At 36.1% G+C, this 22,565-nt stretch overlaps 1 protein-coding gene across 2 annotated transcripts in view; it reads left to right on the top strand.

The window, feature by feature from the left end:
- WASHC4 (WASH complex subunit 4) overlaps window positions 1-22,565 on the top strand; it is a 57,589-nt gene that overhangs the window by 9,236 nt on the left and 25,788 nt on the right. Inside the window, exons 7-20 of one of the 2 annotated variants that reach the window (XM_055574894.1) lie at window positions 1,735-1,817; window positions 3,313-3,355; window positions 3,998-4,101; window positions 4,688-4,808; window positions 6,429-6,552; window positions 6,649-6,776; window positions 7,617-7,777; window positions 12,204-12,330; window positions 17,754-17,879; window positions 19,705-19,812; window positions 20,288-20,434; window positions 20,559-20,638; window positions 21,802-21,907; window positions 22,431-22,547. In XM_055574894.1, coding sequence (XP_055430869.1) covers window positions 1,735-1,817; window positions 3,313-3,355; window positions 3,998-4,101; window positions 4,688-4,808; window positions 6,429-6,552; window positions 6,649-6,776; window positions 7,617-7,777; window positions 12,204-12,330; window positions 17,754-17,879; window positions 19,705-19,812; window positions 20,288-20,434; window positions 20,559-20,638; window positions 21,802-21,907; window positions 22,431-22,547 — 1,575 coding nt within the window. The remainder of the gene's footprint in view (window positions 1-1,734; window positions 1,818-3,312; window positions 3,356-3,997; window positions 4,102-4,687; window positions 4,809-6,428; window positions 6,553-6,648; window positions 6,777-7,616; window positions 7,778-12,203; window positions 12,331-17,753; window positions 17,880-19,704; window positions 19,813-20,287; window positions 20,435-20,558; window positions 20,639-21,801; window positions 21,908-22,430; window positions 22,548-22,565) is intronic. The other variant, XM_055574895.1, reaches the window with a different exon arrangement.

Genomic DNA, 22,565 nt, shown 5'->3' with positions numbered 1-22,565 from the left:
CTTTGGTGCTCAGCCTTCTTCACAGTCCAACTTTCACATCCATACATGACCACTGGAAAAACCATAGCCTTGACTAGATGGACCTTTGTTGGCAAAGTAATGTCTCTGCTTTTGAATATGCTGCCTAGGTTGGACATAACTTTCTTTCCAAGGAGTAAGCGTCTTTTGATTTCATGGCTGCAATCACCATCTGCAGTGATTTTGGAGCCCAGAAAAGTAAAGTCAGCCATTGTTTCCACTGTTTCCCCATCTATTTGCCATGAAGTGATGGGATTGTATGCAGTGATTTTAGTTTTCTGAATGTTGAGCTTTAAGACAACTTTTTCATTCTCCTCTTTCATTTTTCATCAAGTGGCTCTTTAGTTCTTCACTTTCTGCCGTAAGGGTGGTGTCATCTGCATATCTGAGGTTATTGATATTTCTCCCAGCAATCTTGATTCCAGCTTGTGCTCGCTCCAGCTCAGCGTTTCTCATGATGTACTCTTCAGTTCAGTTGAGTCGCTTAGTCGTGTCTGACTCTTTGTGACCCATGAATCGCAGCACGCCAGGCCTCCCTGTCCATCACCAACTCCCGGAGTTCACTCAGACTCACGTCCATCGAGTCAGTGATGCCATCCAGCCATCTCATCCTCTGTCGTCCCCTTCTCCTCCTGCCCCCAATCCCTCCCAGCATCAGAGTCTTTTCCAATGAGTCAACTCTTCACATGAGGTGGCCAAAGTACTGGAGTTTCAGCTTTAGCATCATTCCTTCCAAAGAAATCCCAGGGCTGATCTCCTTCAGAATGGACTGGTTGGATCTCCTTGCAGTCCAGGGGACTCTCAAGAGTCTTCTTCAACACCACAGTTCAAAAGCATCAATTCTTTGGCGCTCAGCCTTGTTCACAGTCCAGCTCTCACATCTACACATGACCACAGGAAAAACCATAGCCTTGACTAGATGGACCTTTGTTGGCAAAGTAATGTCTGCTTTTGAATATGCTGTCTAGGTTGGTCATAACTTTCCTTCCAAGGAGTAAGCGTCTTTTAATTTCATGGCTCTGCATATAAGTTAAGTAAGCAGGGTGACAATATACAGCCTTGACGTACTGCTTTTCCCATTTGGAACCAGTCTGTTGTTCCATGTCCAGTTCTAACTGTTGCTTCCTGACCTGCATACAGATTTCTCAAGAGGCAGGTCAGGTGGTCTGGTATTCCCATCTCTTTAAGAATGACAAACATATTCCTGGGAAAATCTGTATTTCACTTAATGTGTGCCAAGCCTGTTAATAGGTAGGGTTAAAGGTTATGAACATTTGAAGTTATTTCAGAGTGATTTCTGAAGACCCTTTCCATTCCTTGTCACACTTTCTAAACTGGCAGCTTTTGAGCTTCATTCATTCAGATGTTCATTTAATAGGCAGAAATTGAGAAGCAGTTGAAGATTAACCACAGTACTGGACAGTGGCTATTCAAAGAAGGAGTAAGACAGTCTCTGTCACTTAGGAATTATATGAGCAGTGAAAGCAAGACTTAAAATACAAGGATGAATGAAATGCTATGGAGGCAAAGAGGTAGAAATGACTGTGGGAGGTGAGTGAATAACTGATTGCTTGAAGGATGCTTGAAGTCTTACTGCAGGTTAACTGGAGATTTTTACTGGAAAACAGTTTTATGTTTAGCGTTGTTAACATAAAACTCAGTCGGAAATAATGACATTTACTCAATTTGTAACATATACTCAACTTGTCATTTCAGGAACTGTCTTGTTTTGTTACGAGGTGCTATGAAGTGGTGATGAATGTAGTCCATCAGTTGGCTGCCCTCTATATCAGTAACAAGTAATGGATTTTAAAAATCATTTTGCATTTTTAATAGAGATGCGGGGAATGTCTTTTCTTAAACTAGCTAAATATTTAAAAGGTTTTCGTGTGTTTACTCACTTATTCACTCATTCCTTCATTCACTTATTCAGCTTTCTTTGAACACTCGTGATGTTTTAAACACTCTGTGATGTGTATAATGCAGAGGTCAGTAAGACCGTTTATACTGTGGTGCAGGAACCCGTCATCTGTCTGAATGAAAATGTTGACAGAATAATCTTTAATTGTAGAGAAAAGGGCTAATATAGAATGTACTGAGTTCTCTTATTGCTTCCCTTTACATTGAAGTATTCTTGGCTCATTAGAATCAAATGACACTTAAACTACTGAATCTTAGGGAGAGGGGACTAGATAATCTATAATTCTAATGATCTTCCAAGTTTGGATATCATTGCCCTAAATCAAGAAAAAGGATCAAATTGTCATGGTTAGTATTCCTAACCACCACAGAGTAATACCTTGCATTTGATTAAAACTTTATACTTAATTTTTTCCCACTCACTTATAATCTTAAAATACCTTTGTTTAGGTATATGATTAGAAGTTCTCAGTTGTTAGGAGAGAGAACTGAGGCCCAAAGGAAGTATTTGCCAAGATTCCATAGCAGTTTCAGTCTGATTCTTTCGGTCACCAGTCCATTCATTGTTGTTCTTCTTAGACCATGCTGCATCTTAACTCTCTTTGTAAAGTGGAAGAGGGTGTTGTTTCCCATTCTCGTGTGCTTCTGCTCTGTCAGATAAGCTCTGTTTTTCACTAAAGTTCTCATGGCAGAAGGGACTGACAGCATAGTTACCCTGGCCCGCCATAGGACCTGGTGTGTGATTCAGAGACCCGTCTCTACCACAGCCCTGTCCTAGAAAGACAAAGTTTATTTGAATTTTGAATTTAATTTTTAAAGTATTCTATCTTGCAGAATATTTTATATGTGCTTTAATATATAAGTATTAATTTATTTATTGTTGAGTAGGTTGACTCTCTGGGAAGTAAAATTGAATTATCCTGGGGCTTTGACTTTGGTGTAATCCCATTTGTATGCATTGTTTTCTCAGTAGGAATGAAAACTCTAGAAATAAACCCAACTGAAGAGAGGACTAGTTTCCAAATGCCAGTTTGGGTAGGATAGCAAAGATTCTAGTTGAAAATTGAGAAATTCTAATAGTTTAGAAATAAATGAATATCAGTTTTGTTATTTCTCTGCTTCATCCCAAGCTAGATGGGCCACGTATTGACGTGTGTCTACCCACTGAGTTGGGTATAGGCAAGCAGAGTACATTAGTTCTCTTCTTGGGTGTGGACTATGATAGTAAGCTTGTGTTGCATAAATTTTAGTGACTAAAGCCTAAATAAAAGTAAATACATTTTTAAATTCCAGGAGGCTTTTTCCTTAAAATAAACATGAACTGTGACCAAAAAATGAGGTTTTCTTTTAAACTTGGATGTTATTTTATTACAGGATTGCACCCAAAATTATAGAAACAACTGGAGTTCATTTTCAGGTAAAAGTAATTTAACTTGTAAAATAATAATTTTTCGCATATTTTACTTTGGCATTTATATGATTGGGGAGTACTACACTTATTGCAAGGCTCTTAAAGGATTTCTTTCTTTCTTCTGCATTTGTTCTCTCATTTGTGAACTTGATGAGGCGTTATTGACCCACTGTGAGTGTAACTCTTCCTAGTATTGGCCCAGTGCAGACTCTCGAAGTCGGTGGTCCCCAACCTCTTTGGCACTAGGGACCGCTTTTTTGGAAGACAGTGTTCACAGACCACAGGGGTGGGGAAGGGGGGTGAAGGATGGTTTGGGAATGATCCAAACACATTACATTTACTGTGCACCTTATTATTATTACATCAGCTCCGTCTCCGATCATCAGGCATTAGATCCTGAAGGCTGGGGACCCCTGCCGTAAGTGGTCTGAGAGAATCTACAGTAATGTGATTAAGGATGAAATTTGGGTGAAGGGTTTTCCAATTTTAGGCTGTTCCATCTTGAGGATTAGTAGTTTCATCTGTAGCTTAACTTTCCCACTGCTTTAAGTTAGTAATTATCCCAAGTGTGTTTAACTTTAAAATCCACATGAAGCTTAACTTCTAACTAGTGATTAAATGATAATCATTAAAGGTTTTTTTTTGCAGACTATGTATGAGCACTTGGGAGAGCTGCTAACAGTTTTGCTTACGCTGGATGAAATTATTGATAATCACATCACATTAAAAGACCACTGGACTATGTACAAAAGGTGAGCCAACTAAAATGTTTAAAATATTCTCTTTGTACAGTTAATGTATTACTAAAAAATAAATATAAATAGTACACATCCTTTAAGAGACCTAAAGATACATATTTAGAAGGATCTCATTTCAGATTTTCTTTGAAGACAGTAACCATTCTTTTAATTGCAGTGGGCTTTTTGAGAGTATGATATACTTGTATAAAGCATCCTAATTCTTAAAGTGTAGTGAATGTTAATTTGACTATTTTAGGACCCAGGTTTATTTTCCTTGTTCTATACAAGTAACATTTATTCTCAGCTTGGTTTTATTTTGTTTTATATTCCAAACTTTTTAAAGTGAAGGCATTTTATTTTATTCAATCTATTAGGTTTTCACTAAATTTTATCTAGAGAGTACCAGGTATCTGAATTGAAGATGATATAAAAAGGTATGTGATTAGAAATTTAAATATATTAGGATTGTTTTTGTTCAAATTTTCAAATGTGTAATGCCAAATAAATGATGACAAATATAGAACTTTGATTTTGGGGGATAGTTTTAATATAAGAATTTATTGGCAAATTGAAGGTCTTTCTCCTCCTCTTCTACAAGGTTACTGAAATCTGTCCATCACAATCCTTCAAAGTTTGGAATTCAGGAAGAAAAGCTAAAGCCATTTGAAAAGTTCTTGCTGAAGCTAGAAGGGCAGTTACTTGATGGAATGATATTTCAGGTATGAGAGCTATATCAGACTGTAATAAATGGGCTTCTGTTAGTAGACCCAGCTCAGAATTGTAGTGGGGTACTTTTATAACATATTGTTGTGACTGTATTTTTCTTTAAAAGTGCTTAAGCTTGAAACATTGATTATGTTGTAAAATATAATAATGTCAGTATCTAGTAGCTAATGAAATTAACAATATACTGGTTGTATTTGGGATAAAGTTTTTTTTTAATTATGTAAAAGGATAGAACTGTTTGAGGATTAATATATAAACAGTTGTGTCAAGCATTTTTTTGTTGTTAATCTCTAGATTTTAGGTTTGTGAAACAGCCTCTTAAAAGTCGGTTTTAATTCTTCCTACACTGGGAGTATAATTTGGATCTATACAATTCAGGTAGCCTCTAACCACATGTAGCTATTTAAATTAAAATAAATCACCGTCTGCCATACTAGCAACATTTCAGATGCTAATAGCCACATGTAATATAATTATCACACTTGTGTGTGTGCTCAGTCGTGTCTGACTCTTTGCAATCCCATGGACTGTAGCCCTCCAGGCTTCTATGTCCATGGGATTCTACAGGCAAGAATACTGGAGTAGGTTGCCGTCCTTCTCCAGGGGATCTTCCCGACTCAGGGATCAAACTCACATCTCCTGCATTGGCAGGCAGATTCTTTGCTGCTGAGCCACAGGGAAGCCCTCACACCTTAAACTTACATATGTTACATGCCAGTGGTATCTCAGTATAATGGCGGGGAAAGTCAGCTGTGGCTAACAGTCATACCAGTCAGCACATATGTAAAACATTTCCATTATCAGAGGAAGTTCTGTTAGATGGCACTGCTTTGGTAGTGTTCACCAGAAGTTGCATTACAGTACACCCTTGAACAGCATGGGTTTGAACTGCACGGGTCCACTTATATATGGATAGTTTTCAATAGTAAACACTATACTATTACACAGTCCATAGTTGGTTGAATCCAAGTATGGAGAGGAACTGTGGATACAGAGGGCTAGCAATAAATTATATGTGATTTGACCCCCACTTGTTCAAGGTTCAACTGTATATTCCATTTAAAAATCTATTTCAAGGTTACCTTTAATTTATATTTTAGATGGTCACAGTTTTTACAGAATGATCACAGCTCTTGTTTATACCAGTGTAACTACAAATCCATTAATTTTAGAAGAATTTTTTTCATTGATTCTTTTACCAGGAGGCATTTCTACACATGATGTAATAAAGTGCTAGGAGAGTAATTGTAACCAGAAAAAATAAAGTCTCTTCTTAAAAGTGTAAATTAAAATAATAAAGCATGCTTTCCCATGCTTCATCAGATACACCTTCGGTATATCACCAAGCACCACAGTGTCCCTTCATGTAGCAGTATAGATTTTCAGTTCCATTTTATTCCTTTCACATAACTGGTGCTCAAATATATAAGTATATATACATTTGCCATTCAAAAAGATTTAGATATTGGATTAGATTAAAAACTTGAGCCTCAATGTTAGTAAAATTAAAATGATGAATGTAGGATTTTATCACTATATTTAATTCTGTTTCATAGCATATTAAGTCATATTACTTATGAGAGTCTAAATTTCTCTAAACGTTTTCTGTGTAGGCCTGTATAGAACAGCAGTTTGACTCTCTCAATGGAGGAGTATCTGTGTCGAAAAATAGCACTTTTGCTGAAGAATTTGCACATAGTATTCGCTCAATTTTTGCAAATGTAGAAGCCAGACTTGGTAATGTAAAACGCATTTTTTTTTTGTTTGTAAAGTTTTCATTTCCTTTAAAGCAGAAGTATAAGTATACTCTGTTTTTCTCTCATGTTTTATAAGGAGAACCTTCTGAAATTGATCAGAGAGACAAGTATGTGGGAGTTTGTGGACTCTTTGTATTGCACTTTCAAATTTTTCGAACCGTTGATAAAAAGTTTTACAAGTCTTTATTGGACATTTGCAAGAAGGTAAGAATTTGTAACTTCTGTTTTTTTTCAGTTTGAATAGATGGAAAAGATTTTGGATAAAACTAGATATTTTAAAATGTGTTTTATTCCTGCTTACAAAAATGATAATTTTTGTAATAATAGTTATAAAACTAATAGTATAATATTCATTTAAAAAACTAAGCTGTCCAAAATAAGTAACATTGTACATGAAAATACCCCATAATTCCGCATCATATAAATACAGATTAGTAGGTGCTTTTCTGGATCTTTTCCTGTACATTAACTTCCTATTACTACTTTTATCTCTTCTCTTTCTTTTCCTTCTATTTGTCATTCATTCCCATTATTGAAGTAGGAAAAATATGAAATAATGTTTTTTTTCTGTCTTTGCTGTTTCCATGGTGTGGCGCCTGATTTCAAAATTGAAAATTTAAATACTGTGTAGAATCAAGTACAGTGACCATGAGAGCCTAGCCATCTTGGATATGTATTCTGCATTTTTTCACTAATATAAAGTGAAAGTAAAGGTCATAACGATTCAAGTTTCTGTTTAATTTTTACATATTTTTGTTCATCTGAAAATCCATTAGTGTGTTTAAGTGTGTGTGCACATGCATATGTATGTTGTTTAATATTTAGGCAGAATAAAATTAATGTCATGTTCCACACCAGATACAGGAATGCCTTGCCATGATTCTGTGCCATGTTAACATAATTTTTTCACATTAATGAGTATCTTTTTATCATTATTTTTCTTGAAATAAACTGTCTTCCTTTGCCTGTTGTCAGACTTATTAAACAGTTCATTATTTAGCCTGCATTTAATGATTTCCCCCTTTATTATATTTCCTGTTTCAGGTACCAGCCATCACTCTAACTGCTAATATTATTTGGTTTCCTGATAATTTTTTGATCCAGAAAATACCAGCAGCTGCCAAACTTGTGGACAAAAAAAGTCTTCAGGCCATTAAAATACACAGAGATACTTTCCTACAGCAGAAAGCGCAGTCACTTACCAAGTAGGTTTTATAAGTACCCATAATGAAACTACTTAGATATTTTATATTTTAACTCTTACACTGATTCTGAATATATGGAAAGCATTTGAATTATAAGATCAAACATAGTTACTCATTACCAGAGAAAAGGCTGGGCAGTCTCTCCGATATTTATTTTCTAGGAGTGTGTTCTTGTTTTAAATGTTTTAAGCATAAACCTCAGCTTAAGATGTGGACAAATTATGCGTTATGGAAATACATATACATGTGCGTACACTCATGTATACATACACACGCTTTTTTAGCAGGTGCATCACGTATTTTTTGTGTGTGACATGAATTCGCTGCAGTAGATGCCATTTGATGAATTAAGAACATCGTGTGTACATGCTTCAGTGTTGATTTTTGCAAGATTGATGCCATCCTTTTTTTATTTTTATGAAAGTAATATATGCATGTATTTAAGAAGTTAAAAAGTACTAAAGGTTCAAAGGGAAAAATAATTGTCCTCTGCTGAATTGCCCTCTATACCTTAGTCCTGTTCCCTAAAAGAATACTTTTAACTCCTAGTTTCTTCTAATATTTACATCTTTTAGCTTCTTTTCCTATGTAAAATTTCAAATATGCACAAAATAGAGAAAACAGTATAATGAACTCCTGTGTTCTCATCATCTGGCTCAACATTTAAGTTTACTCACTGGAGTATGTTGCATTCTCCCTGGAGTATAGTGCTAAAATTTTATGTTGACCTAGATGAAGATTTTAAGTGAGGTGTCATGGGACTTTGCCACTGGCCTGGTACTGATCACGGTTTTTAATCTGTAACATGGTTATATGATAATATGGAAAACTACCCACTTTCTGTTGATCTTCACTATTGAGGGGGAAGTTGCATCACTCCCGTACAGTGGGAAAGGAGGAGTATGTGTGGAATGTATGAGATCCCCTAAAGCATCTTTTAGTACTCCCAGGTCAAGTCCTGTGGTTAAAGGCACGGAGAGTGATAGCAACTCAATTCAGGCAGGACTACTCAGGGCAGAGACTTCAGGGCTCTCCAATACATGCTAAGACAGAGTTGAGAGATGAAGACATAAGTTTGGAGTTAGATTACGGAGATGAATTCAGTAGGATGGAGAGACAGGAATCAGATTTATTAGCAATAATCTTAAAAAAGATTTGGATATTTTTGTTATCAGAGGCTTAACGTTCTTTAACAATGCAATACAATTGCTAAAAATGTCAGTTTATATTTAGATTACATTAATAATTATACCCAAATTTTGGAAATGAGTTGCCATGTCTAGGCTAGGGGAATTGATAGTTGCATTGAATTCTTACTGGTCACATAATTAGTGTTTGGTGGTGCAACATTTTAAGAGGGCCACAGAGTGCAGCATCCGTGGATGAAGCTAATCAGGATGTTAGATCTGAGAACCATGACCTTTGAAGACTCAATGGAAAAGTCTCTATATGGTTTGGTTTGACCTTTAAAAGAGAAATCTGAAGAATGATGTATTTTCTTTAAATATTTTGGAGGGCGTTCAGGTTGAATAGGGAACAGATTTAATTCCTGTGTCTTCAGAAGTTCAGTCAGAACCAAAAGATGAACATGGCAGATATTAATAGTAATTGCCAACATTTTTAAGCTTGTTCTAGGCAACCCACTCCAGTATTCTTGCCTGGAGAATCCCAGGGACAGGGGAGCCTGGTGAGCTGCCATCTATGGGGTCGCACAGAGTCAGATACGACTGAAGCGACTTAGCAGCAGTAGGCCTTCTGCTAAAGGATTTAAACACAGTCTTACATAAACCCTGTAACAATCTTCTCATATGGGAAATAGTAAAATCACAACTAATATTTACCCTGTGCTTTCAATAAGCCACTATATTCCAGGAACGTCATATGTGTCATCTTTTTTAATCATCAGAAAATCCTGTGAGGTAGATAACTGTTGTTATGACCATTTTAAAAGTGAGAAAATTGAGATACAGAGAGAGTGACGTTATTTAAACAACTAATGTGGCGGAGCTGGGAGTTTACCTCTAGAGTGCAAGCCCTTAACTCTACTATAAAGTACTATTTTCATCCCATTTTCAGGTAAGGAAAATGAGGCTTAGAGAAATGAATGTTGCCAGGGCACACAGCTAGGTACATGTCAGAGAGGCCAGGCAGACCCGTGCCCAGCCTGCTCTTGAGCCTTTGCAGCAGAGTTGTGTAAGCTGCCCTGAGGAGTAATGACCTTACACCAGAGCTGCATAGGCAGAACACAGAGGACTGTCAGTCCAAGGTGTTGTAGGAACTGAGTCTTCTTAAGTGAAAAATTGATTAAGTTGACTTTCAAAGATTCCCTCCTCCCATATGATAACATTTTAATGTTTCTAAATTCTTTTGTTTCAAAAATATACCTGCACAGTCATTGCAGAGCTCCTTTGAGCTGAAGGGGGCAGTGTCTTTTTCATTGTCATAACTCTGCCAAAGAAACCTCAAATTCACAACACTGAAGTAAAGCCCAGGAGAGAGGAGTCCTGCTTGAGTCTTGATCACGTTCTCCTCAAAGTGGAGGCATTGCCCTGGGATTTGGCCCTTTATCTGTGTTCCAGACTTTTAAATCAAATGATCCACAAGTCAAATAATAAATTTTAGCACCATTTGAGTCAGAGTGCAACTGTTGGTGGTGTTTGTTTAATGGAATCCTGGCTCAGCAGAAATAATTTTTCTCAGATTTGATGGTGAGGTTTCACCTCCTTAAAACACATAGAATTAATTGAAATTAATTTATTGTTTTTAAAATAAAAGAGTAGTATACCTTAAATAGTTGTGCCCTGAAAGTTCTCATCTTGAGTGATTTGATATGCTTTGATAGAGTGATGTAGTGTTAATAAGCAACCTGCTTAGTAGAATTTTATTACTGATTGGGACAGTAGTTTCCTAGATTTGGGCTTAAGTCCTGGCTCAGCTGAGTACTAGTATGATGTTGGGCCTATTACTTAATTTCCCTGTTTGTCAATTTCCTGTTCTGTAAAATGGAGATCATAATATGTTAGTTACCTCACAAGGTTAATGTGAGGATGGAATGAGTTAATTTGTGTAAAGTGCTTATAACAGTGATTGGGCATTTAGTAAGCATTCAGTAAATGTTAGCTTTTATTTTCAGATTCTAAATACTTCCATTGTGGTTCCGGCTGTCATCTCCTTTCCTCTGCATTATCATAGGAACTTCCTAAGTGGTTTTCCTGCTTTTGCCATTGTCCCCTATATAGTTTATTTGCAGTATGCCAGCCAAAATGATACTGATCCTCCTCAGAGTTAGAGTAGGTCAGTCTGCTCAAATCCGCTCGCAGGTATCCCCAACCTTCAGGATCTAATGCCTTGATGGCCTGAGGTGGAGCTGATATAATAATAGAAATAAAGTGCACAATAAATGCAGTGTGCTTGCATCATCCCATAACCATTCACCCCCGCTCCCCCAGGCTGTGGGAAAATCATCTTCCATAACAATGGTCCCTGGTACCAACAAGGTTGAGTCTAAAGGGGGGCTTCCTTGGTGGCTCAGAAGGTAAAGCGTCTGGGAGACTCAGGTTCGATCCCTGGGTCAGGAAGATCCCCTGGAGAAGGAAATGGCAACCCACTCCAGTACTCTTGCCTGGAAAATTCCATGGATGGAGGAGCCTGGTAAGTTACAGTCCATGGGATTGCAAAGAGTTGCACACGACTGAGCAGCTTCACTTCAGAGGCGTTCCACTGAAGTCCTTACCTTATACAAATCCCTTTCTACTCTCCACTTTACCTGTTCCTCCAACCCACTCACCCCTGTGTATCTCTGATCTCCTTTTCTGTTCTCACCCCTCCTCTCTGCTCTTCAGTCATCCTGACTTCTTTTAGTACTTGAGCATGGCACACACTCTTCTGTTTTGAGATGATTGCATTTGTTGTTTACTTTCCTAAAATTCTCATCTGTTGAATATTTGCATGGATTACTTATTTATATCTCCTTCAAATCTTGGCTCACGATCACTTTTTCAATAAGGCTTCTTTGATCACTGTGTTAAAAATTGTACTTGCTGCCCCCGTCACTTTTCCCTGCTGTAGTTTTTCCGTAGCACATATCTGACATCTCAGAGTTCAGTTACTGATTGCTTTATTGCACAGCTCTTCTTTCTAGAATGTAAGCTTCATGGCAGCAGAGATTTTTGTCTATTTTGTTTACTGCTGTTTTTTGTTTTTAGTACTGAAAAACAGTGCCTGGCCTGTATAGACATTCAGTGAATATTTGTTGCTTAAGTAAATTATGTGTGTATGTATAACATGTATATTTCGAAAATCTGGAAAAAAAAATCTGAAAGATGAATTGACTGCTGCCAGGAAATATTTTATTGTAGCCAGTATGAAGAAATGGAAGTAAATTTTCTTTCCTGTGCTGAATAACCTCAATATTTTCCTTTGTTAGAGATGTACAGTCTTACTACGTCTTTGTGAGTTCATGGATGATGAAAATGGAATCTATTTTATCTAAAGAGCAGAGAATGGATAAATTTGCCGAAGACCTCACCAGTAGATGTAATGTTTTTATACAGGTAGTTGCATCTTCTTTCTTAGAATGTTTGGATCATTTATTTGTTAATCCAGTGTGCAGAAGGTACACTGTGAAAGAACTGTGAAGGGTAGAATATGTTTTTGTGTTTAAAACTGAAATTGATTTGGTTATGTAAGTTTGAGTCTGTGTGACTTGTTTAGATTTTATAATATATGCTTTTAATATATGCATCTAATATATTCAAATCTACATTCCTTCTAAGTCCTGACTTCTTAGCTGCATCCCATAAGTTTTGATGTGTTGTATCTATTATTCTTTACTTCAGAATACTTAAAAAAAATCATTGTGATTTCTTCTTTGCTCTTTTGACTGTTTTGAAATAGAATTCTTCATTTCCAAATGTATGAGGATTTCCTAGTTACCATTGTATTATTGATTTCTCCCAGTATGAAAATATTTTCAGTATTGAAGTTTGTTCAGATTTGCATCATGGATCGGGCTATGGACAACTTTGGCAAACATTTCATGGTACACTTAAAAAGAACGTAGTTTGCTTTTTGTTGGTCATTGTATTTTATGTATATCAAGTAGGATCATATTTAATTATTTCGTCTGAATATTCTGTCAGTTACTGAGATAATTGGGTGGGAATCTCCCACTGTGTTATAGATTTGTTTTATTTATCCTTTGTAGCTTCGTCAACTTTCATTTTATGTGTTTTGAGACTAAATAGGCACATAACATTTAGAATTGTTATAGCTTAGTGGTGAGTCAAACCTTTTAGCATATCTGGTAATGCTTTTTGTCATAGGTCTCTTTTGTGTGATAGTAACATAGCTGTACCAGTTTTCTTTTAATTAGGTCTATCCGCAAGGTCCATCTGTTACTATCCTTTTATTTTCAACCTGTTTGGCTCCTTTATTTAATGTGTGTCTCCTTTCAGTTCAGTTCAGTTGCTGAGTTGTGTCCAACTCTTGGCGACCCCATGAATTGCAGTACGCCAGGCCTCCCTGTCCATCACCAACTCCTGGAGTTCACCCAAACTCCTGTCCATCAAGTCGGTCATGCCATCCAACCATCTCATGCTCTGTCGTCCCCTTCTCCTCCTGCCCCCAATCCCTCCCAGCATCAGAGTCTTTTCCAATGAGTCAGCTCTTCGCATGAGGTGGCCAAAGTACTGGAGTTTCAGTTTTAGCATCAGTCCTTCCAAAGAACACCCAGGACTGATCTCCTTTAGAATGGACTGGTTGGATCTCCTTGCAGTCCAAGGGACTCTCAAGAGTCGTCTCCAACACCACAGTTCAAAAGCATCAATTCTTTGGCGCTCAGCTTTCTTCACAGTCCAACTTTCACATCCATACACGACCACTGGAAAAACCATAGCCTTGACTAGACGGACCTTTGTTGGCAAATAATGTCTCTGCTTTTCAATACACTACCTAGGTTGGTCATAACTTTCCTTCCAAGGAGTAAGCGTCTTTTAATTTCATGGCTGCAGTCACCATCTGCAGTGATTTTGGAGCCCAAAAAAATAAAGTCTGACGCTGTTTCCACTGTTTCCCCATGTATTTCCCATGAAGTGATGGGACCAGATGCCATGATCTTAGTTTTCTGAATGTTGAGCTTTAAGCCAACTTTTTCACTCTCCTCTTTCACTTTCATCAAGAGGCTTTTTAGTTCCTCTTCACTTTCTGCCATAAGGGTGGTGTCATCTGCATATCTGAGGTTATTGATATTTCTCCTGGCAATCTTGATTTCAGCTTGTGCTTCTTCCAGTCCAGCGTTTCTCATGATATACTCTGCATATAAGTTAAATAAGCAGGGTGACAATATATAGCCTTGACGTACTCCTTTTCCTATTTGGAACCAGTCTGTTGTTCCATGTCCAGTTCTAACTGTTGGCTTCCTGACCTGCATATAGGTTTCCAAGAGGCAGGTCAAGTGCTCTGATATTCCCATCTCTTTCAGAATTTCCCACAGTTGATTGTGATCCACACAGTCAAAGGCTTTGGCATAGTCAGTAAAGCAGAAATAGATGTTTTTCTGGAACTCTCTTGCTTTTTAGATGATCCAGCAGATGTTGGCAATTTGATCTCTGGTTACTCTGCCTTTTCTAAAACTAGCTTGAACATCTGGAAGTTCACGGTTCACGTATTGCTGAAGCTTGGCTTGGAGAATTTTGAGGATTACTTTACTAGCGTGTGAGATGAGTGCAATTGTGCGGTAGTTTGAGCATTCTTTGGCTTTGCCTTTCTTTGGGATTGGAATGAAAACTGACCTTTTCCAGTCCTGTGGCCACTGCTGAGTTTTCCAAATGTGCTGACATATTGAGTGCAGCACTTTCACAGCATCATCTTTCAGGATTTGAAAGAGCTCAACTGGAATTCCATCACCTCCACTAGCTTTGTTCGTAGTGATGCTTTCTAAGGCCCACTTGACTTCACATTCCAGGATGTCTGGCTCTAGGTGAGTGATCACACCATTGTGATCATCTTGGTCATGTTTAAGCAACATGTATTTCTCCCCAATGAAACTCTTATGTATGTCAATACTGATACTCATATTTAATTAGCACCTGATTAATGCTTTCTATTTGTTTATATTCTTTTCTTGCTGTCTTTTGAATTATTTTTATTTATTTTATTTTTCCTTCTGTTGCTTTCATTCAGTATTTTACTGTTCTTTTAGTGGTTACTGTAGAGATTTTAAGATGCATTATTGAACATTCAACTCCAATATAAATGAGTAATTCACTTTCCAGACAGTATAAGGCTCTTAAGCCCTTTTAATTCTATTTACCCCTTCTCACCTGTGCTCCTGTTGTGTATTTTGATTCTATGTATGTTTTAAACCATGTAAGGCATTGTTGCTATTGTTTTTAGTAGTATTCATTTAGATTTACCCATATATTTACCTGTTCTGTTGCTTTTTATCCTTCTTGAATCCCCTCATCTTTCTACTTGTGGAATACCTGTTAAAATTTAACTTAATTTTTTGTTTTCTGGCTTTCTTTGTTTTTGTTGAGAAGGCAGCTGTCAGTTTTGCTGTTTTTTTTCAATATATGTCTTTGTTGGATTGCTTATAAAATATACTTCTTGGTTTTTAAGCAATATTTTTTGATGTACCTACATGAGGTTTTCTATGTGTTTTTGGTACTTGGGATTTGTAAAGCTTGTGGAATTTGTGGAAAGTTCTCAGTCATCAACTCCTTAAGTATTGTTCCTGTTATATTATCTTTTTAAATTATTTTTTCATCTAACCTACTACTAAACCCATCTACTGGCTTTAAAAATTTTTTATTAGTTCTTAATTTTAATTACTTTTCAGTTTGTTTCTTTTTTATAGTTTCCAATTTTCTGAAATAATTTTGTGTTCTATTTCCTTCTGCATACATAGTGTAATTACTTTGAAGCCCATGTCCAATAATTGCTAGTTATTTCTATTATCTATTTGTTGTTTGTTTTTTGAATATATCTTATCTCTTTGTGTGCCTGGTGATTTGTAATAACACAAATTGTATATAAAACTATAGACATAATTTGAAGATCTAGGTATTGTTTTTCTTCCTCCAGAGAGGATTTAATATTTGCTTCTAATACGCATTAGTCTAGGACAACTGGTAACTGAGATTACCTCAGCCCGGTCATGGGTTTAGATCATCGTAAATCGGGACCTAAATTGTATGATGGCTGTTTTTTTCTAGTTCACCCTTACTTTTTGCGGGTAGTTTTTAAGAATCCCAACTCAGAGCCTGGTTGATTTAGCAGGACTCCATCCTCTCCTTGATAGGCCATGAGCTCTTATTTTTATCCTCAGGGATCCTGAAAGATATGTCTGGCTTCTGTCTTTATTATCCTCTTTTGGAATGGGCAGATGCCTCTATGGGAAAGCAGCCTCATATGCTGAGCTCATGTCTCTGGGTTTCTGTCTTCTCCCTATCATGGCCTTGTGGTTTCTTATTTTCTTGATAGCTCTTTGATACCTTCCAAGAGTTAAAAAAAAATGTTTTGTCCAGATTTTCTGGTTGTTTTCTACAGGAAGGTTGGTCCCACTTATCTGTTCTGCCATTTACAGAAACAGACCCCAGACCTTCCCCCACCCCATTTAGATGTTTAAAATTCATCCTTCATGTATATCCTTCACAAACTAATGACCATTAATTAGTTTGGGAATGAGGTGATAGTACCTTGTGACCTTTCTGTCCCCTCCCACCTCTCCCCCCAAAAAACCTCTTTTTCTGCCTGCCTTAGAGTTACACTTTCCTTGTTCCTTGTCTCTGCTTTTTAACTTTTCCCAGTGCTGCAGTAGGTTCAGGGTCTGGTGTAATAGCCCTGTAGCTGACAAGGTAAGACTTGCGACTCTTTCCTGCGGGTATACCCCAAGCGCTGATCTTATTGTCACCTCTTAGGAAGCTGCCTACTCTCTCATTTCTTGGTCCTTTTAATTGTGTCTCATCTCCTTACCATAGAGCTGCTATTGGTTCACAGAAAATTCCCCCTCCCTGCATTGTGTCATTCCTTTAGTCAGCCACTGTTACTCAGGGTGGAGCTGGAGAGAAAGGTTGAGAATCACTGGCATATAGCCACTGCCCTGGCACCTTGGATATATTCACAATAATATAGTTTAGGTTCATCTCTAAACTGTACATGTATCTCTTTTTGGTCCTTCTTTATGAACCCAAAGAATCTGCATTATTCTGTTTCTGTGTGTTCTTTTTGGATCTAAATGAAAATATGTTTGAGAAGTAATACCCTTTTTCTTTTTTTGTATTCTGTACTGTTTCCTCGGATTTATTAGCACTAAATTTTTTTAATCCTCACAGGACTTGTGGCTTCCTTTATAAGTAGAAGGGTAAGAGAGACCCTGTTCTTGGGGCTGGAAGGAGAGAAAGTTGATTAGCAGCAACACAAGCAGAGGACATGGTAGCAGATGGATGGTAGGGGTTGGTCTGGGTAAGAAAGAAAGGGGAGATTGGTTTGGAACTGAGGAGTGCTGTTGAACGTCTGTACTGGCCAGAGAGCAGCTCTCTTTCTCCTCAGTTTTCAATTCCTACTTCCTTAGAGCCCTCAGCCTTTATCTTAAGCTGCAGCAAATAGGAATCTTTAATCCTCTTGTCTGGCAGGTAACATAAGGATGAATAGATACCTTCCTGACATCCCAGTCGTTTCTCTGAAAGTTTTGTTTTTTTTTAATGGAAATATTCTTTAATTGCAGTTATATGCTGTAATGTCAAGAGGACTAACCTTCTAATGTGTGATAGGTTGCATAACTTTAAAGGGGTGCTTTGAAACTTCACCACCATGTATAATACTGCATGTAAAGAGTATTTCCAAATCTTAAATGCACTTTAGAAACACTAGATATTGGTGAGTTGAAGAATTATTATCACATAAAGAATGAAATCTTGAAGAATGAAACCTTTTATTGTGATTTTAATTGATGTTTTATGTTGTTTTTTTATAGGGCTTTTTATATGCATATAGTATTAGTACCATTATTAAAACCACAATGAATCTCTACATGTCCATGCAAAAGCCAATGACCAAAACATCAGTTAAAGCATTATGCAGGCTTGTTGAACTTCTCAAGGTAAGTTTTAGATTATTTTACCTTGCCATTATAATTGAGAAATGATCCAAGCATAAAGTAGGATTTTTGGGGGTAAGGTTTGACTTCTTGATTATGAATATAAAAAATTCTGGGAATGTGTTTTTGTCTCTTAGTTAGATAAAGGAACTAACCAGTGACAGAAATTTCTTGAATAATTTTCTGTGAATGGCCAATATACTTAAACTTTATTAAAAGTTAGCATGTAGTCCAAGAGAAAAGAAGGAAAATGAAAAGATTAGTCAAAATATTAGTAGTTTTACTCATGGAAGTTCTAAGTGTGTTACATGAGTTTTAAAAACTACACATAAAATGTTAAAGTATTAAAATGCATATGAGGCTAGTCAGCGTGAGGCTGTTTTATAATTTAGAGGAAGTGTTGTAATCTTGGGATTCGAATGCTTTTGAAAATGTGGTAAAATGTTTCTTAGCATACTCTTAAGTAAAAAAATAAAACTCATAGGTGGGAGAGCCTACTTGTAGCTTTTTGTAAAACCTGAGCTAAAGATTTGCTAGGGAATTTCTGTTAATAGTGGCTTCAGATATGCTTAGGAAATATAGTTTGGAGATCTTGTCTTTAGATTTTTAGCCGTTTTTTCCTTTAAGGTATTATTAGTTATATTTATGGTTAATGAAATGCAAATACAGAAGTATATATATGTATAAATGCATGTATATCTTATATTTAATATGTAAGCATACTTTAAAAATAATAAACACTTAAAAACCTATTATCCCATTTAGGAAAGCGAATGTTACCAGTGTTTTTAAAGCCCCGTGTCTTGTCCTTCCTGGACTGCATCTTAATCTACCCTCTTGGAGGACCTGCTGTCCTGAGCTTCATCATTCCCTTGTTTCTTTTTAGTTAGTGGCATATGACTGAACTTACCAACCACTCATTGTTTACTTATAAATGTTTTTGAAGTTTGTATTAATGGAGTGATGTCTCATGTATTCTTTGGCTTGGTTTCTTTTTACTCAGAATTTTTTATTTGGTCTTAACATGTTGGAGTGAGTAGCTGTAGTTCATTAATTTTCATTACTGTGTAGTCTTCCTAGGGTTGGACTTTTGGATTGTTTCCAGTTTTTGCTATTTTAAATCATGTTGCCATTCTTGTATTAATTTATGTTTCTTGGTGTAATTGTGCAAAAGTTTTTATGAGGTGTTATAAACCTCTGAGTGGATTGCTGGGTTTTATGCTATGTATATAATCAGCTTTTAAGATGATGCCAGATTATTTTTCAAAGTAGTTAACATCAGTTTACATACCTCCGTCAGTATATTAGATTTCTGTTGTTCCCTGCCTGGCCAACATTGGTATTATCAACCTTTTGTGTGTGTGTGTGTGTGCATGTGTACTTTTGAATTAGTGTTTATAGACGAGTTTATATTTAATATTTCCCTGATGATTAATGATAGTATCTTTTTAAATATTATTAACTTTTTCTTTTGTGAAAAATATTTTCATGTCTTTTGTTCAGGTATTTGTTGAATTGTTTGCCTTTTTAAAAAAGTGCTTGATTCATTTGGTGTCTACGTATTCTGAGTACTTATCCCTTGTGTGTGGCAGGTATTTTCTCATACATTAGTTTATCTTTTAATTTTCTTTATAGTGGCTTTTGATAAACAGAAATTTGTAATTTTAATACAGTTGAATTGACCAGTCTTACCCTTTATAGTAGTGTTTTTTTCATCTCATTTATAACTTTCTTACCAGGCCCAAAGTCATAAAGATATTCTAGAATTGTGCCTAAATATTTTAAGTTTTAAGTTGATTCTCACAGAATCACTTCTGATTCTTTTTAGGCTATAGAGCATATGTTCTACAGGAGAAGCATGGTTGTGGCTGATTCAGTCTCACATATAACACAGCACCTTCAGCATCAGGCTCTTAATTCTATTTCTGTGGCCAAGGTATAAAAGCATAATTATAGTATCTTTCTAGTTTGCCCTTCTGTTGTTTTGTGTTTTCTAGTTAAGCCTGTTTATCCACAATATTCTTGGTTATAATCTCCAAGGTATTCCATGATTTTACTGAGAGTGATCAGGATTATCTTTAGCCTGAATTTCCAGCATTAACACAGTTCTCCTAAAAAAGACATACTGTGCATTATTAAAATAATGTTGTATCTTTCTTAAATTAGTTCCTTGTTAAATTGATATGGTAATTTTGAGGTACACCTAGTAATTTGCTCTTCCTGATGGTGCTCAGCAAGAATATTATAGAAATAAAGCATCTGACATCAAAAGAAGTGAACAGGGAAAGTATTTGTCTTAAGTGCTGTTAAGTTGAATCATGGAAAAGATAACTGAAAAATTTTTCCTCATGAGTCTTTTGTTACTGCCTCAAATTTAAAGCAGGTATGTCCTGTTTCCTTTTATCTTTAAGAAAAGAGTAATTTCTGACAAAAAATATAGTGAACAGCGTCTTGATGTGCTCTCTGCTCTAGTTTTGGCTGAAAACACTCTAAATGGACCAAGCACAAAGCAGCGACGACTTATTGTTTCTTTGGCACTGAGTGTGGGCACACAAATGGTAAGTGTATAGCTGTTGCTTACAGAGTAAAAATGAGACCTGGGCTTTCACACTTCCCTTTTTACTGACTTAAGAAACCTATCCTTCAAGTGCAACTTCTCTGCGCTTTTCCCCTCCCTAATAGAAAACATTTAAAGATGAAGAGCTCTTTCCACTTCAAGTAGTCATGAAGAAACTGGATCTTATCAGTGAACTCCGAGAAAGGTAAGTAGGGATATGTAAATGTAATGAAAGATACAGGTGATGGAAACATCAGGGCTTTTTTTTTTTAAATAGGCTAGCAGTAGAAGGAATATAATCTAGGTAGACCTTTGGTTCCTCCTTATAATTTCTGTGGCATGACTAGAATGAGACTGACAAGGGTTTGTATTTCTTTTACTTGTCTTCTGTAATAAGGATGTAGCTTTTGGAAGAACTCGCTTGAAAAATGTGATATAGCCCTTAGAGCATCTGGCAGACTCTGGAACTATTGTGCTTATTGTGATGGGTATCTCTAATGGACTCAGAGTTGCTGCTTTGTAACAAAGCTTCATCTACTTGTGAGAGACTTAGAGCCATCTCACATAGTCTTCCATAGTTTTATTTGGGACAGAATTTGAGTTACATCGTTGGTTAGACAGTCACTAAGATGGATTCACTTTTGGAAGGCTTATTTGTATAACTCCTGTGGCTTTATTGTTTTCTTTTTATCAAATAAGCATTGAGTTTCTTAGAAGGGAAAACGGATTTTCTGAATTTTGATTTCCAGTGGGACTAAGATTACAGCACAATTTTTATTTAGTGCTCATATTTATAGCATAATGTTTTTGTTATTCTGAGAAGCTCAGATTTTTGTAGTTAGTGGCATTTCACTTTCTATCCATGGAAGAAATACTGAACTTTTCTTCACTATATTTATGATCAAGTTGTTGCCCTATAAAGCGTGAAATAGTCACTTGGCAAAGATAATAAATAGGTTGAGTGCCACTGGTTTTTGTTGTTGCTGTTTTGGTCACAGTTTCTTGAAAGGTCTCCTTTTCAACTTTGAGACAGGTAAAATGGTGCATGTGATACACGTCTTGTAAGACTAGTCATATCAAATAATACTGAAAATTTAAACTATCTTAAAGTTATATTTTTTTAAGTATGCTTTAAAACTAAAATGCATTTATAAAATTCTAACAGTGTCACATATTGGACTGTTTTGTTACCATTATTTGAAAAATATTTATTTTGTGACTTTTCTATGCTCATTTTAGGTTAAGTGATATAGGGCATACAGTTATGAATAGACCGCTCTTACCTTTACAGTATAGAATGTCATTCTTTTCATTATTTTGGAAGGTTACTTCACTTTTGATACCATTAATTACTACTTTACATTGTAGAGTCCAGACACAGTGTGACTGTTGTTTTCTGTACTGGCATCGAGCTGTCTTCCCAATTTATTTAGATGACGTATATGAAAATGCTGTTGATGCAGCCAGACTACATGTAAGTAAAAGAATAATGTAAAGAACATTATTTCTGCATTTTTTAAATTTACTGTATAAACCATTTTAAATAATTTTAAAATAGATCATTTAATAAACCATTTAAAAACTGGTGCTGTTTTTTAACAGTGCTATGCATATAAATTTTATATTAATACAAATGAATTAATTTGAATATATACTTAACTCTTCACATATTCCTAATCATTCTCATTTCACTGGCTTTTAGTTTGTGTCAAAATAATTGACTTATTTGTCAGCAAGGTATTCAGATCTTTCCACTTCCTTATGGAAATGAAGTATTTGAATGCTTAAGATAAAATGGATTAGTTAATGTGATTTTTTTTTTTGGTATTAGCATATGCTTTAGAGAATAAAATTCAACTCGTAGGAAAGTAAGGTAGTCATGTGTAGAAAAACAGCCTTCAGATTGAGGCTTTGTCTTTTAAGATAGGTAACTCCTGTAATATAATTCAGAGATGTATTTTCTCTAGATTCATGTACATTCTGATTTTCTTCTTTAGTACATGTTCAGTGCTTTACGTGACTGTGTGCCTGCCATGATGCATGCAAGGCATTTGGAGTCCTATGAAGTACTTCTGGATTGCTATGACAAGGAAATCATGGAAATTTTAAATGAGGTAACATTTGAGATTGAA

Source organism: Bubalus kerabau, chromosome 1 (assembly GCF_029407905.1).
Source record: "Bubalus kerabau isolate K-KA32 ecotype Philippines breed swamp buffalo chromosome 1, PCC_UOA_SB_1v2, whole genome shotgun sequence".
Lineage (NCBI taxonomy): Eukaryota > Metazoa > Chordata > Mammalia > Artiodactyla > Bovidae > Bubalus > Bubalus kerabau.
This window is presented reverse-complemented; position numbering and strand designations above follow the sequence as displayed.